A 17,514-nucleotide genomic window follows, 5' to 3' on the forward strand; every position below is an offset into this window, starting at 1 on the left:
GTTTTTCAGAAGCTGAACAAGCTTCTGGAACAGATTACAACCAAGGTTTGACTGAACCTTGAAATATGCCTGCAACAGAATAGGAGCATGAGACCTCGGACTTGTGGCGGTTACACTCTGACATCAACAGTTCTGGCATCACAGAAATCGCTTCCAAAGCACAAACCATGAATGGGCATATACATAGCATTTCTGCACACCCTTATATCTTAATAAAGTCACCGTTGTAGTTTAAGTTAAGATTTATATGTGTGTATTCTAGCAGCTTTTCATCCTACAAGGAATGACTGCTCGGAGACTCGGTTTGAGGTAAAAGGAATTAAGAGCTGGTGGGAAGTATCTAAAGCAGGGGTGGGAAACCTTTTTTGGACTGATGGCTACGTTACCCAGTGGAAAGCTGTTGGGGCTGCATTCCAGACATGGGTGGGGCCAACCCAAATTAGCCTGGGCATGACAGTTCACAGTCACACATCCTTAATTTACACACACACATGCAGACCCTTAACACAGATGCTGTGTCTATTTCTCCACCCTCCAGCCCTGTGCACAGAGAAAGCGACTCCTGTTTCTCAGTGCACAGAGAGGAAATGCTACAAGCGGCTCTTGCTGGATAGCAGCTCCTAGCAGCTTCTCTCTGTGCACACTTTTCTCCATGCAAAAAGAGGAATCCTTTAGAGAACCCCTGGAGCATCTCCTCTCTTTGTTGATGCACAGCTGTTTTCTGAACAGTTGAACAGTGGGAGGGGAGCTTTTAAACAAGATAGTGCTCAGTTGTTCAGGAAAGAGCTGAGCAGTGACAAAGAAGGAGTCACTTAGTTGGGCTCCTGTTGCGTTTGCTATGGGGTGGGACTTCAGGGAGGGGCCTGAGTGAGCTGGAGCTGGCTCATGGGCTAGAGGGTCTCCAGTCCTTAACTTAAAGGGACCCACAGCTAGAACCACATAAAATAAATATATTTGTTATGCATGCTCTGGCCAGTGTCACCATCCAGTGAAGCAAGGAATACTGGATCAGCTACAGCATCTCTGTCCAAGCAAAACCACTTGCAAAGTAAGTTCAGCTTGGCCTCAACTGGATATATATGCCACTTTACATCTTGTATAAACACAAGAGACCTGCTGGGTCCGGTCAATGGCCAGACTAGGCTTATTCAAGCAGTGTTTCATTTTAACAAGTAGTTATTACTCCTGCTTAAAGAAGAATCTTTCCTTCAGTTCCTTCCTCGCTTTTAACTCCTTTATGAGGATGAACAGTGGATAATTTTTCCTGTGGACCAATACAGCTTATAAAGAATTTTATGGTGCCCTGGATACAAGATGATATGGCACCAAAAGTAATTATTTTTGGCAGTGTCACCAAAGTTTGTTATTACCTGGTTCAGAACACACATTTTTCAGCTCATACTATTCAGCTATATTTCAAATTGAATAGCATTTTTCAACAAATGTTCACTAGCTTGAAATGTAAAACAAACTTTTCTGCTTGTGTGCTTGGTGTTCAGCATACTAAATGCCCAAAGTCACTCCTTTTATAGGTGCATGCATACAAGTTATTTAATATTAAGGTTTTATTTCTTGTAATTGTGGCAAACTTTCAAGTTCTCTTCACTAGGCAAGATGTTGCCCAGAGCAGATGTAGGAACATAGGAAGCTGCCTTATACTGAGCCAAACCATTTGTCCATCTAACTCAGTGTCATCTACACTGACTGCCAGTGGCTATCCAGGATTTCAGGAAGGGGACATTCCTAAACCAACTTGGTGGTTTACTATTAGGCCTTTGCAAAGTTCTGAAACCTCTTGGCAGGTCATTAATATTTAATGCAGCTCTAATATCTCTATATCTCAAAGCATTCATATTTATTTTATTGCTGGGTTGTATTCATCAAAACAGGGAAAGCTAGGTTGTATTTATCAAATCCTAGGTCATGTGTAGCATCTATTTTGAAATCTAACACGCCCTATTGATATTGTCAAATTACGCTTAATAATAGTACTGACAAAACAGGACTCTCCTTGTTTTTACCATTTACATTCCTGGAAGGTTTCCCAAAACGCTGGGAGGTACTTCAGGAAGATAACTAGAATCCACAGTCTTTGTTGCCACCAACCAAGTACCTGTCACAAAGATTACTCTTTGTACCTTATGAGTACATAAAAGTCAGGGTTCTGCACAACAACTTCAGTTCCCACAAGATATTGAATGTTGACCTCTCTCTTCTGGGCTGCCTCCCACACCTGCTCAGCATAAATGAGGAACTCATTGAGTTTGTTGCAGCACCTTCCAATTGCCCTGCAAGCTTCGAGCTTGTATAGTACACTTCTTACATGAATAAGATATTCTTGGAGAGCAAAAATGCAAAGTAATATATAAAGTGACCCTAAATTGATACAGGGCAAAGGAGATTTGGAGGCGGAGTAGAGAAAATGTGAATGAGCAAAAGAAAAGGAGAATTTGCGCACAACTGTACAACATATGTTCAATTATTACCTCTATTGACTTCTCATAGGTGCAGGTTCATTGTGCCTCCCTTGAAGTAGCCACTCTGGGCCCAAAACCGGATTTACTTTTTCAGTGAAAATAGTGAACAATTTTTTTGTAGTGGCCCACTGAATCATTACCCTGATCTATGAAAGAATGCTCTGGTGACCAAGTTTAAAACTGCAGTTTCAAAAAGTATATTGGCACAGATTGAAAATTAGCCCCAAGAGTAGTATTTGTTGTTTTCCCATTGGTATGAATAATGGTTTATGGAGTACAAGAGGACAGGTCCTGCCTAGAGGGCTTACATTCAGCTGGTTCGACACAGGGGAGAGAAATGGAGGCAGGGTTGAAGAAGGAAATAACAATCAGTTTCACTTTCATACTTAGATTTAAATACAATAGAGTATGGTTTCCAGGTGATTGTGCCAATAACTTCATGGGAAAGAGCTTTTGAGAAGGGAATTGAAGGAACTGCAGTGGGACAACGCAGGTGATTTGGGAGGCAGTTCACAGCATAAGAGGCAGGAAGGGTGACAGGATGAAGTCATTAGATGTTACAGGAAACCTGACTCTCTTGGTCAAGGATACATTGGGCAGAGAAGGGGAGAAAAGTGAGGGTGAAGGCAAGGTAGGGCTTTGAAGCTGAAATGAAGAGGGTGAACAGGAAACCAGTGTAAGAATTTCAGGAGGAATTAATCAGTGAGTTGAGATGGGTGAAGAATTTTGGCAGCATAGTGCAGGATAACAGTAGCTGTGTGAATCAGGCAGGAACGTGTTCCTGGTTGGCAGCTCATTAGCCGGCTTAAAACTAGTAATGTGGGCTCCAGAGAAAAAGATGATGCATCTTTGCAATACTTTGAGATTAGTTAATGCTCCTATTTAGTACTTGCTGTTTCCTTTAGCTGTCACAATTTTAAAGAAAGTTACTATGAGAATAAAACAAATGGTATGAATGCCCAGTTTACTGAAACAGTCAGTGATATTCATATAGGTTTTGTTTGAAGCTAGCTTAATGAGGGATGTTGCAAGTGCTTTCTTGAATTTCTGCTTGTTTACTCGTTGGTTTTGTCCTTTTAAAAATGTGCTCTAGGGTCTTCATTCTGAGTGCCACATTTGCACAAACAAACCTTAATGAGGATGGTGGTTAGAATTCAATATAATCATGTTTGTGAGCATGACAGCTAGAATGAAAAATACGGTGAAGAACTATTTAGCATACTGCAGACCTCTTGCCCTCCCCTATCTCCCTCCAACATTATAGAAATCCAGCTTCAACTGCTACTAATTGAATTGGGGGCAGCTTTCATTCTGTACTGTTGTTGCACAGAAACAGCAATATATGAGTGTTAAATTGTATACTTTCAACAGATTAGCTGTTTCCAAGAGCTAGCTCTTAACTCAGGGATTGCCAGCATGGTGTCTGCAAGTGCCTGTGTACCCACTCTCAAAAATCCACAAGACAAGGCTGCTTGCTCTTCCTACTCAGTTCCTATTTGTACTTAGCCTCTGCTATATGAAACATGTCCCCATATACATGCCCACATTTCATTGGATATCAGGACTGAAGGCATGCTTCCAACATTCAGCTTCATTGGGTGTCCATGAGTTCTACTGTTATTTTTTATTGTTTTAATGAAAGATTTTCTGGGGTTACAAAAGTACATACATCGTCTCTGTTTTCAGATCATAAAGTCCTTTCTATGGATCAGTTATATTTGATGTGAGACTTTAATGCTGTATACAGTATAAGGTTGGGGGAGAAGAGAGGTAGAGGGAGAGAAGGGGGTAGTAAACTTCCATTCTTTTACATAGTATATGTGCAAGGTGTCATCATCACCGTAGGTAGGTTCTCTTTCTATTCATTTAGTGTTGAGAGAAGTTGGGGGCCCAGGGCTTGGTTGGTTGCCTTCAATTGACTGCAGTGAGTTTTGTTTGCATGGGGGTGGGGGCTGTTGCGTCAAGTTAGCCAAATTGATTCATATGCTGTCGGAGGGTTCTTGTTGAGGTCTACTGTTATGAAAGAGGAAGAAAAGGCTTTTTATCTAACTATTTTTTCCATGCCATGCATAAGAGAAGATAGGCAAAGAGCTTTTTTCTATGAGTAATGCGTCAGTTTCTGTTGACACATATTTGGGGCAGAGGAGAGGCAAGTTAAGTTGTGTAGCTTAAAACCATTGTGCTAGCATAACTGTTATGTTGAATACTGCCCTATATTTCCTGTACTATGTTGACGTTTGTTCTTAAATTCTCCTGAGAGTAGTTAATGTTCATTTGAATACGTAAAATTAGACAGTTTTTTGTGGTCTTGTGTAGCCACAACAAGATTTACACTTGTGTTGGAGTAACAACTTAGAAATGTCTGGATCTAAAATGGCACAAGATTCAAGCTGCTCCCCTTTAGGGAGAAGCCCCCAAAGTAGATGTCTGTATCGAGAGCTGTGTTAGAAACAGAGATATGAAAGCTAGGAGCTAATGGCACCTTAAACCTAGGTTGTGGGCACCACAGTGGAGTGTCTTGGCGCGCTTTCTTTATAACAAGAATACTAAGCTGAAAATCAGTGAATCGCAGCTAGTATCTTATGTTCATTTTTCACTTGGTCTAGTCCTCATCTGAAGACTGCAAAAAACCCCAAAGCCATACTTCCCCTGCCCGCCCGCCCTAATATTCTTATAAGGGTCCCTTCTCGAGGCTTAAGAGAGTGGCTGGAAATGGGGAGGTAGAAAAGGGTCCTCCTTTTCTTCCAGCCGTGGCAGTTTTAATCTGAAATCTTCGGCTCAGTACTGCACCCAGAGCTCAGAAACTGCTTGCCTTAATGAAATTCCCCGTCACAAAACGCACTTAGAACAATGGGAGTTTCAAACGTTGCTCAAGAGGCAGATGAATGTCTTTCCGCTCAGTTCTCTTTTGACTGCTGCCAAAGCAGGAACATCAAAGAATGTTCTCGGCCATAGCTATGAAGAAAGTAAAGTTCTTTTTAATGGCTTTGTCATTCAGACAAGAAGCAGGCAAAATGTGAAGTGTACCACCCTCAGTTTGTGATTGATGCTCCCCAGTATTCAAGGATTATTTTTAAACATCATTGCAACTTCCACAACATCTCTTATCTGCTCAGCCCATTTAAAATGTGTTTCAGAATTGAATTAGAAGCAAGAAGGAGGCACACATTATCTTAGTAGGGGTTTTTTAAATGGAACATTGCTCACAAAGCTTGGGGGGGGGGGGGTTGGCTCTCCACTTTGAGTGCTGCTCCTTGCTCCTCATTGGTAAGAACTATCCAGTATTTCCTTCCTATCCTGTCACTGACTGGTTTTTACAGCTGGTCACTTTAGCTCTTGTGCCTTCAAGCCAAGTCTTAATAATGTCTGTCCCTGTTTCTTTAAAACTAAAGTGCCCAGCTTCCACAATTCATCAAATTCTATTGCTGTTTTGCTAAGCAGCTCAGGCAGAAAATTATGTGCATTCTTAGATACTTGCTTTAAAGGGCAATAATATGTTGACCTCCAAATGTAAATAGCAAACTGCTTCCATGGAAATTATTGAAATGCCTTTTGAGAAATGTATATAAGTATGGCAGATAATTTTAGAGAAATGCAAAGCTGAATAGTGCAATGATACTTTGTTATCATTGTCTTGTATCCAGCTGCAATGCTTTTTGCCCATGAAAGCTGCTCTGCTAATATATTAGAGCTCAGCCCTGGTGAATCAGAGAGTGGATATTAATGCAGTAATGTGGTTAGGAGGATTAAAGCATGAGTACGCTTTTCTCTAGTTTATAGATTCTTGTGTATCAACAGCTCAGATTACTATATGCATCCCTTTTCATATACTCATGCAAAGAATTGTAAGAAATGAAATTAACTGGTTCCAGAAACTGGAATATGCAGATTTGTATAATTTCCTTACTTGGCTGCCATTATTCTGCCTGTGGTGAAACTGTCCACTCTCTTCCTTGTTCCTCACACAGTGAGTGGAAGGCATGATGCAAACCCCGACCTTGTGAATGCTGAAACAGGTGTTAGGTTCCTGGCAGGGCCAGAGGATTTTACATATCTGAACACAGAGAGGAGGGGAGGGAACATAGGAAGAGCAGCAGGTCTACCCATGGAGACCTTCTCATTGCAGCTATGATAATATCTGCAGTTGTCCTTCCCCATCAATGCTCTGGTGGCAGAGGAGGCAAAATAGAGATGCCAGAAACAATCTGCTGTGTGCCAAGTCCTCCTGTTCCTTCAAACTCCACCCCAAACCCGCCAAGAGCTGCCAGCTGGTGTACTGATTTCCTTTCCATTGTGGCCAATGGGAAGCAAAGTCTTTTTTTTTTTTTAAGCCAACAAAAGACACACCCAAAAAGGAAAAATATTCCCTTCTGCCCTGCCAACAGAAGGCCAGCCAAGGCATTGGGTTTGACAGTTCTTCTGCCTTCAGTCCTCTCTTCCCCTGCCCACTCTGGATTGCTGTGGACTTTGCCTGTGGGCCATAGGCAACCACAGCACAATTCATTAGGGTGTGCATTCAATTATTATTATTTGATTATTTCAGTGAAGAAAGAAGAGGGGGGAATGATAAGGCAAGGAGGAGATACAGAAATAAAAACCTAACAAAACAAGTGCAACACAAGTAGCCCAAAAAACCAAAACAGATTTTTCCAGTGGAGAAAAAGACCTGTGCTAAACTGGACAGGTTTTGGGCAGATCTGGATGGGTGAGGGCATCCTCTTTGTGTATCACAAAAGTAGCTCCTCACCCCCACAGATATTATCTACACAAAAGGTGGCCAGGAAAGCTTGGATGCAGGCAGGGCCATAGGGCAGAGATGCATGTATTCAAAAGAAAAAGACTGGAATGGATCTGCAGCTTCTGCCTGCAGAGGAGGGGGTTCTTCTTCCCTTACTGCCACCACTGGAGCCAGTCACCCCACTGCTGTTTCCAGAGACAGTTGCAGGAAGAAATTGCAGATCAATTGCAGATCCTTTCCAGCCTTTTTATTCTACAGTGGTATCTTGGGTTAAGAACTTAATTCATTCTGGAGGTCCGTTCTTAACCTGAAACTGTTCTTAACCTGAAGCACCACTTTAGCTAATGGGGCCTCCTGCTGCTGCTGCCGCGCCACAGCTGCGCAATTTCTGTTCTCATCCTAAGCAAAGTTCTTAACCGGAGGTACTATTTCTGGGTTAGCGGAGTCTGTAACCTAAAGCGTATGTAACCTGAAGCATCTGTAACCTGAGGTAAGGTAAAGGTAAAGGTACCCCTGCCCATACGGGCCAGTCTTGCCAGACTCTGGGGTTGTGCGCCCATCTCACTCAAGAGGCCAGGGGCCAGCGCTGTCCGAAGACACTTCCGGGTCACGTGGCCAGCGTGACATCGCTGCTCTGGTGAGCCAGAGCTGCACACGGAAACGCCGTTTACCTTCCCACTAGAAAGCGGTCCCTATTTATCTACTTGCACCCAAGGGTGCTTTCGAACTGCTAGGTTGGCAGGCGCTGGGACCGAGCAACGGGAGCGCACCCCGCCGCGGGGATTCGAACCGCCGACCTTTCGATCGGCAAGCCCTAGGCGCTGAGGCTTTAACCCACAGCGCCACCCGCGTCCCTGTAACCTGAGGTACCACTGTACTTATATCTCTCTCCCTTTGCTTCCCTTGTTCCCCATTTTTAAAAAACATTAGGGTATACCCGGGCACACCTAGCACACCTCCTGCACTTGCCTGTGCTATGGACATTCATAGAATAGGAAATGTTGGCTTGTTAGACGTTAATTAGAATTAGAAATGTGAACATTTCAAGGTTTTAATGCATATGGGAAGCCATCTAGATATTTATCTGCTTGTTTTTAATCTGTCTTTACATGCTTTTACTATTGTACATAGCTATTTGCCTTTTTAGCTCTCCTCTGAACATTCTTTTAATGGCATAAAATCTTACATGACTCAAGAAGAAAACATAAATATCCCAAACTACCATTTTCTATTCAGAGCCTAAGATAAAATTGTAGCATAAGCCCAAATTTTTCTTGCATCCTTTATGCAGAAAAACATAGGTAAGAAAGTGAAGTGTGTTTTAATTCCTTAATATTTATCACTCATAACTTGTTGGGTTGGTAAGTTACATCTACTCTGTATTTCATTTTTGAGCTTTTTTTTTAAAAAAAATCAATATTCACAAGGAGGAAAAAGCACTCACTGGTATAGCTTCTCAGTAATAATACTTAAACCTCTGGAGCTGGGAGAAGAAGGTGGTCATTACACACTGTTCAGTAGTTTAAGCGTAAACAGTACTAGAATCAAAGAACATCTCAAGGAGTATAATGTTGATTTTATTTAAAACTTTGTCACTTAACCCTGTTTCTTTTTCATCTCTTCTGAAGGTGCTCTTACCGAGTGCTATGACGAACTGGGAAACCGATACCAGCTTCCTGTCTACTGCCTGGCCCCGCCCATCAACATGATAGAAGAGAAGGGTGATTTAGAGACTCTGGATATTCCCGATCCACCCCCTAACTCGGGTCATGAATGTCAGCTTCGTTTACGCCTCTCAACAGGCAAAGACCTCAAACTTGTGGTCCGCAGTATGGACACTGTCTATCACATGAAGAGAAGACTGCACACAGCAGAGGGTGTGGAGCCCAGCAGCCAGCGGTGGTTTTTTTCAGGCAGGCCCCTGGCAGACAAAATGAAACTGGAGGAGTTGAAAATACCAAGGGACTATGTGGTGCAAGTCATTGTGAGCCAGCCCTTAACAAACCCCACCCCGGTGGAGAACTGACTTTGGCTGTATGTTTCTCTCTTCCTTTTCTGCTCTTCTTACCATGTGGGAACTTTTTCACTATTTTTGTTCTCTCCGACTAGTGGGTTGGTTCTAGACAATGACCAGCAGAAATTCCATCTGTGATGGAGCTTTAGGGGGGGGAACACACACACATGAAGCACACACACGTTCCTAAACTGCCCCTGGAGACTTTGCCCAATTTAGGAATTCTTGACACCACAGTAAGACGTTCTTAACAAAGTAAACCTGGAACATGTGTGTGAAAGAGATCCTGAAGTTTACAGAGGATGATGCTGAAAAAGTGGTTTGAACTATAAGTGAAGTACTGATCCATAAAAGGGAAAGGCACTTTTAAAAGGATTAAACCAAACTGAAGTATTTTGTGAAATCAGCATCACTTACAGTTCAGCCAATCAGTGTAGCTGCTCTGGTAAATCTAGTATGCTGAGATAATTGTAGGGATTGTGTCTATTATAGTTTCACATTAGCTCAACAAGGCTAATATTTAAATGGGATGGTGAAGGATTCTGGGACAGACTATCAGGTGCAATCTGATTAGTATGGATGATCCCAAATTAAAGTTTTTTGGTATATACTGAAATAGCAAGCAATAGTGATTTGCCATTGCTGGCTTCAGTATTTGCTAAATATTGCTCTCTGAAAAATTAGGCTATTGTTTAGCAAATATATAATGTTACATGGAATTGCAGTTACCGTATACTTCTGTATCTAGTTAAAAAGCTTATTATTTGAGGTTCACCAGCCTGAGAAACAAAACAAAAGAAGGCACAGGACTTATTTCACTTAGTATGTTAGCCGATAATGTTTAGGCCCAATATAGTGATTTTAAACCCCCTTTATTCACAGCAATAGCTATTAACATACTACAGAAGAAAAGCACAGGAAGCCCTGTCATACACTTCTGTAAGGTAAGGGTGTGCAACTTGCTTGACAGTATCATATATCTCCCCACTGATCTTTATGTTGCTTGGCATAACTGGGACTCAGATGCATCATCTTATTCTGCTAAGTGATTACACACACACTTGACCCTTGGGGGAAGAGATGGGAATAATGATTGAAAATTAGGAAGATATTGTAGATTGTTAAATCATCTGATCTTTCCTTTACACCATTAGATCTTTCAATATTTTGGGGGGAGTTGTATATTTCAAGAATATTTGTATTACTATTCCACAAATCCTTATATCAGGGGTGGCTTACCAGTGGGCCTCCAGAAATTGTAGGATCCCAGTCCCAATCAGCCCCAGTCAACATGGCCAACGATCGGGCATGATGGGGGTTGGAGTCCAGCAGCATCTGGAGGGCCACAGCTTAGTTGCTCCTGACCTAAATACTTTTGTATCTTGCTGGTGATGGGTAGCTTACAGAAAGAAGTGGATTGAGTTGGTTTGTGAAAAGCAGTGTGCATATTTCAAGCATTCTTTATCTTCCCTGCCATGGCTTCAGTTACACTTATTCACACTCATGCATATGACAGTATATATGCAGTGCATGTATGTCAGATTGATGGGCCACTTTTTCTACTTGGCAGATTTATCTGAAACATCACAGTAACCTTAGCAATATCACACAGCATTTTCCCTTCAGAATGTGAAAGCAAGCCATTCTTTAGAGTAGGAGGTATATTCTTTTAAGAGGGCTTCGGGCAAGATTGATAGCAGTCCAGTTAAATTCTGTTGAGTAATACTGAACAAATCAGTCCTAGCAATGTGCATCATTTGAAAAGAAGTATACATAACTCTTTTGTTTAGATTCTCTGTGCTTTTTGTTGTCCCTGACCTGGTTCACACATGACACGAAGCCAAACCATGGGCTTGTCGGAAAAAGAGCAAACGTGGGTTCCCAGAGAAAAGATTGTGGCTGCTTTTCTCCTCCTCCCCTTGGTTACAGCTTGCGGTTTGTCTGGAGCAAGAGAAACCATGAACTTGGGTTCAGACAGAATGCTCAAGCCATAGCTTAGCTCACAGCAGTGTAGCAGCAGGACTGGAAGGGGAGCAAAGTGACAGTGATTTTCTCTGGGGAAGCCTGCTTGTTTGCACTAAGCTATGGTGCAGCTTAATATTACATGTATACTTGATCATTAGTTCTGTTCTTTTGGTGTGGTCATTTTCCTGTTAGCACCACTATTATTAATCATTTTTCAAACAGAACTCATTAATATTCTTCTTGCTAAGCACTGAATCTACTTTACAGTTATTTTTATCTGTGAAAAGGCATGTTTTTGGTCCACTGATGGAAGAATCTAGGGTGGACCTCTTCCTCTCTGCAGTGAGGAGAGCTACAATACTTAAGTGTCCTATAACTAACCTAGCCTTACTCGGGTTATCTTGCTGTGATAACTAGAAACTAGAACAATGAAACATAAAAATTTAAAATTATACGCATTTTCAGTGTAGGGTAGGTTGCAAAGTTTCTCAAAGGAGGTTTCTCTTTTTGGAAATCAGTTCAGACTTGGAACCACTTGCCATATGAATGTATCATTGTGTGTCACAGCCACAGCATTCTTCTGGGCACAGTCGAATACTGCAGGGTCTTTCAATGTAGTTTTGGCCAGATGGCAGCAGCATACAGCAAAAGGGTATCTGTCTTCTAAGGATTTGTTAAGTTCCCCCACTTTCTCAGATACCATGTTCACTTGTGCTAATATTAGGAGCAAACACTTATATTTTAGAAGTTCAGAAGGATGCAGATCCTTCATTTGTCACAAAGGGTGCATGCTAAACAATTGACTAAAAAGCTAAAATATTTAAGGCAGAATCTAATGTCATTGTGACTCTTTTTGAAGTCATTCCACATGTACTGAAGTGAAAAGGAATGCTAGACTGCTACATAAAAACTCTAAATGCTGATTTTTGGAGAGGCATCCCAGGTGTTGATCCATTTAGTTGGTACCAGTTAGTTTCTTTGTAATTTCCAAGTAATAAACTTATTTGGTGCACACCACAGCCATTACATATCAGAAGAAGTATACCTTGCAAAATAAAAGTATGTGTCTAGTGGTCTCCTTTTTCCCAAGTTAAACGGACAAAAAGAATTTATAGATATTAAAATTGAATTGAGCTAAAAATAGGCTGATAACTTCTGTGACTACTTCTGCCCTTTTCGGAAGGATTACTTGAAATGTTTTCAAGCCACGTCGCTTGATGGCTGGGCCAGCTCCAGGTTTGTGATGTGAGGCTCACTCAGCCTTCCAGTGGGCCACTTCTCATACTTCTGATGCCTGGAGGAAGGCAGGGCAGTAGTAGCTGCTTCTTGCTGCCATTGACAGAGCGAATGAGCAAGCAACAGACACTGCTGTTCTCAGCTACTATTGCCACTTGCTTATCTGTGTGGCGGGTGGAGGTTTGCCAGTCATCTTGGACAAAGGGGGCAGGCATCAGTTATGGTTTCTGCTGTTCTTCAGTGGCCAGTGTTGTGGGTCAGGTGATAATGATGGGCCCATGACAGCTGCTTAAGGATGCTGACCCATGGCACTGGCCATGCTTGATGAAGATAGGTTTCCAACATGCATTCAGGTATTCAACATGTATTTGGCAAAGAATATGAGTCCCCGACTGTAGAATGCTCTGTGGTAGTCAGACTTTTCTTAGGGAACAAGTTACAAGAGGGTGTTGGAGTAGCTCCACTTACCTCTGCCACAAGTTGGCTTCCATGAATGCAGCTCTACAGTTCTTAAAAAATGCAGTCACCTTCTCCGACAAACATTTTCACATTGGTGTGTGTGCGCATGTGTGTGAAGAAATAAAAACGTGTGCTTGACACTTTTTAAGCTGATGACATGTAAATTTCCAGGTGATGCTTCACTGAAAAATGGGAGCTGCACTTCCACTTCAGCAGTTAGAATGGAACAGCTTGAAAGGAAAAGGTCATTATCCCTACAGTTGGAATGGTAGTGAAATTCTCCAAACTGTGATGAAGGCCCATATTGGAACTTGTGCACGCACATAGGTGCACAATAAATCAATATACCTCCCTTTTGTACTGATGGCAGGCACTCAAGGATTGCTTGTCTTTCATAAGCATAGTGGTGACTTAACCACCTCTCAAGCTCTAAACAAAAGTAACTCCTCAGGTATCGTGAATAGTTTTTACTTTGAGTGGAAATTGCATGCATCTGTTAACCAAGTAGGAGTCTTAGTTTCTTGCTTACTCTTACTCTTTCCTGCTCTAGAAAGAACTGGGTTTTTTAGGGTAAACTTGATTATAAGTCAGGAATATCCCTTTCACCTAATGTTGTTCACCTTCACCCAGCAGTTAGAATAAGCAAGGCAACTGGATTTTCATTGTTTTTCATCTCCAAGGCCGAGCAATTTCATTTATTACTTTTAACAGAAGACTAATACAAGTAAGAACTGTTGCATGCATTTAACGTTTTATCAGCATGCAGATTGGATTCCGACCTGTGCCAGCTCGTTCCCATCGTTGGAGTCAAAGCTTTGCCTCTCCTGCAGACATACATGCACACACACACACTCACATACATTCTAAAGACAGAACACTTGGCATAGAGCTACCAAGGGCAAACAAGCAAACAGTTACAATATTGTTCTTTACAGTGTAACACATTTATACGCCATTTTTGATTTACCTTCTCCCCTTTGCTAGTGAATTATATCTACAGACATATGGTGGTGGCAGGTTTGTTTAGCACAGAGCTTTGGTTTTCATGCTTGTTATTGCAGACGTGTCACTAGTACATGACCCAGAAGTAATGGACTCTCTGTAATCTGTCTTGGATGAGCTTGAAAGGCAAAAAGGACAGTAGCGCTGTTGATACTGCATTATGTAAAAAAGCGGGTTGCGAGGAGAATGAATGCATAGGAGACACATACTGCTTACTGTGCTCCATCCTATTCTGAAAACAAAACATGTGACTAGAGCTTTGGCTTAGTACATTAGTTGCATTGGCATTACACAAAATTCTACCACGAGACAACGAGATTAAGAAAATGATCACATTAAAAGCCATGATTGTAATTCCCTTGATCTCTAAACTTTAGAGAGACTAAGGAGGTATTTGAGAAACGGTGTAGTGTGAAATTGCAGTGTAATAAACTGGGTTTTGAGAGGATTTTGATAGAGAAAGATAATACCTCTTTTTTCAATACTGTAGTTTCATTATTCATTTTACAAAAATAATCAGGATTCAGATTGATGTGATGAGAGCAATATATTCAGCTGTGGCACAGTGTGTTTTGATAAAACAAGATTTTAAGTGTCGCTCGCAAGATGGGTAAATGGGCCTTCATGTTTAGTGCATTGCTCCTTAGGAAGAAAATATAACAAAACCATATCTGGTAGGTTCATGCAATTTTGTGCTGTTTTTGAAAATCATTTTAGGATTGCAGTCGTTGACATATCTCTTAATTTGTCTCAGAGTGTTAGTTATGCATATCGGATGTCTAAAACTATATGGTTTTCTAACAGCAGTTCCTTTGGTCTTTACATGATTGTCCCTGGCTAGGTTGTTTTTGCTTAAGATTATATGGAGCTTTTTGGGGGTGCATTTCTTCAGCTGTCTGCAATAATATTCCATTTTTAGTTTACTTCTCTGACAACCCTTTTCCTGAGTGTTGTTTTTTTAAAAACAACAACACACACACACACACACACAATTTGTACCCAACAGTAGGTAAATGGTGTAAAGAAATACAATATATGGGAGTTGTAGAACTGAATTTAGAGGCAAACCTGCCTTTTCAACATCTTGTATTCTAAAGCAGGAAAATATGAAAATGCAACACTTGTGACGTTACTGATTCTTTTGCCTAATAGCCATGTATCCAAGACTAGTGTAGCTGGTTTAAAAATATCTATGTGTCCAAGAAGTATTCTTAATTTAATTCAGCGGTTTATTTTTATTTCCTTCCCGTCTCTTCACTTTTCTTTCTATGTAGACTCTGGTCCCATTTATAGGAAGCCTTAAATCCAGGGCTGTGACTCCCCTTTTGAAAGAGGAGTGCACTGTGATGCATGCCAGCAAGCTTATTTAAGTACTAAGAGTATGAAGGTGGCTTAATGGTTTGGTTTTTGTTTGTTTAAATACGGTTGGTTTCCTAAGGAGGTTGGAACCCCATTGCCCTGAATGGCAGTCGGTGATGAAATAGACTCATGTCCTTCAGCTGAGGACACTATGTATTAGATACTTCTCAATATTGTGCTAATTATCTCTGGATCAGAACCATGTTGTCAATTTTAAAAAAATGCAAGCATGGTCGTTTTCATTATGAATATTTAAAATTCACCTGACACTTTTAATCCCCCTTTTTCTGGCAATTGAATCTAGCCAAAGATGGGAAAGGATTTTTTGATAATTTTTTTTAACAATTGTCTGGGTCTTAAACTCAAAAACAGTGAAATGGTCTTCTGTCAAGGGTCTTACCAGTGCCTCTCCTCTCCATGTCCTGGGAACGTCTAGAAACTGGAGATCGCCTTTTGAGCAATGCCTGAAATTGTGTACTAGGCAGCTGGAGGTGTGTAAAGACATTCTTCTCTAATGTGTTATGAGCAAATTACTTGGATTTAAATGTCCTATTTGCCTCTTGGTAGTGGCTTCCAAAGATGGCTGGTACCATCAATTTGTATTTCTTGAATAAAAATCTTCTCTTTTCTGGTAAATCTTTTTTTGTACAGTGTTTGTTCTGTGCCATGTATCAAAAGAAGCATTCGTGTTACATAGGTGGTTGGCAATTGGGTACCAATACAGAGAAACACAGTTTTCAGTAGCTAAAAAGGGAAGTCTGATTAGGGGAATTCCTATGATGTGGCACTTCCCCACCCCTCCTCCATGCAACTTTTATAAAACTAAATCTTTTAGCTTTGTACATGCAGGATGTGTGAAACTTTTCTTACAGTCTCCTTCAGCCCAAAGGTGAAATGTCTGGAAATGCAGTTAACATTTGGGTTAGCCTTTTCAAGGTGCACTATATATTTATACTGTACCTATGTTGTGCTGACATTGCAGTAGTATGTGCACACCTTTAAAATTCTATAGCAAAGCACAAATAGGTTCTTTTTTGACCAATTAAATGAAGTAAATCAGTGTAGCATCATGATTTCCTAAAAGCCAGGAATATGCTGTATAGTACTCTATGTATTAAACAGAAAGGAAAAACAACAAGAAAACCTGGTGGTTATTATTATTATTATTTGGCTTTTAAAAATAAAATTGGTACTGGAGATGCCTTGCCTTAAAATACAAACTCTGTGTCCTTTTTCTCTTAACCCAACATAGCTGCAAAATGCCTCTTGTGTCTCTTCTGTCTTATTGGAGTCCTTAGGTCAGTGAACGGTCTGTATCATTACAGAAATGCTTTGGTATACCCAGCTAGCAAAATATAAGGCTTTCTACAGAGATCTTAGTAATGGCGGTCACTGGCAATCCAATCACAGGCCAGCAATTAACCCTTTATATCAATCTGGGTTTAGTTTTTAATTTCTAAAACAGCTAGCCATGCATGTGAGCATAAACTAAATGTGGATGTGGCTTGGCATAAATTTGATCCAAACCAGGCAATCTGATTTGAATCATCCTTGATAGGAAGTTCAAATGAGCTGTTGAATATATTAAAATTATAGCCATGGTAATACCTAGATAATTGCCTTAAATTCAGGACCCCTTAGGGAGGTGGGGGGGGGGGAGCAAGCAAACAGACACTAACTGCCTTTGAGAAAAACCCGGAGGTTAAATCTTGACAACCAGAAATGGTGATTATTTTGCTGAAACCTCTTCATCTCTGGGAAGAGTAGAATTTAAGCAGGTATAGCATGACAACTGAGAGTACAGGATTGGAAGATCCTAGTTTACACCTTGCTGCAGCCATTCATTCACGAAGTAACCTTTGGCAGGACACCTTACATTGCAGTGACCCCTTCAGAATTTGGCGCTTCTCTATTTCCTTTTAATTTTTGTCGCACAGGTTATGCTTTCTTTCAAACTGCAAGTTATCTGAATGTGGGAGGGGAGGGGTTTCCACTTTGCTAACCTTAATACAAAGTAGTTGTTATTTCCGTTGATCTAAATGAACATCTTGTAGGGTAAAACATTTCCTTGTCCCTCCCTGCATTCTCATGGTCTGGGGTCTGAAATGATGTTCTTATGGTGCCCAGATATCTGATTGTTTTGATCACCACTCTACCTAAAAGACCTCAAACTTGCCCAACCCTTGAGATCATCATCTGAAGCTCTTTCTGTCATTCTGCGTTCAAGGAAGGTCTAAAGGATGGCAACGCGAGAAAAGGCCTTT

The 17,514-nt window shown here is 41.0% G+C and overlaps 1 protein-coding gene across 3 annotated transcripts in view; it reads left to right on the forward strand.

Annotated features, from left to right (window-relative positions):
- Positions 1-15,886, forward strand: part of UBTD2 (ubiquitin domain containing 2) — a 41,784-nt gene extending 25,898 nt beyond the window's left edge. For all 3 annotated transcript variants that reach the window (XM_083725577.1, XM_083725576.1, XM_083725575.1), the window contains exon 3: positions 8,844-15,886. In XM_083725577.1, the coding sequence (XP_083581703.1) occupies positions 8,844-9,241 (398 nt within the window). In that variant the 3' untranslated portion in view covers positions 9,242-15,886. The remainder of the gene's footprint in view (positions 1-8,843) is intronic.
- Positions 15,887-17,514: the final 1,628 nt, after the last annotated feature.

The sequence above is a fragment of the Podarcis gaigeae genome, assembly GCF_964106915.1.
Source record: "Podarcis gaigeae genome assembly, chromosome: 2".
In the NCBI taxonomy this organism is placed as follows: domain Eukaryota; kingdom Metazoa; phylum Chordata; class Lepidosauria; order Squamata; family Lacertidae; genus Podarcis; species Podarcis gaigeae.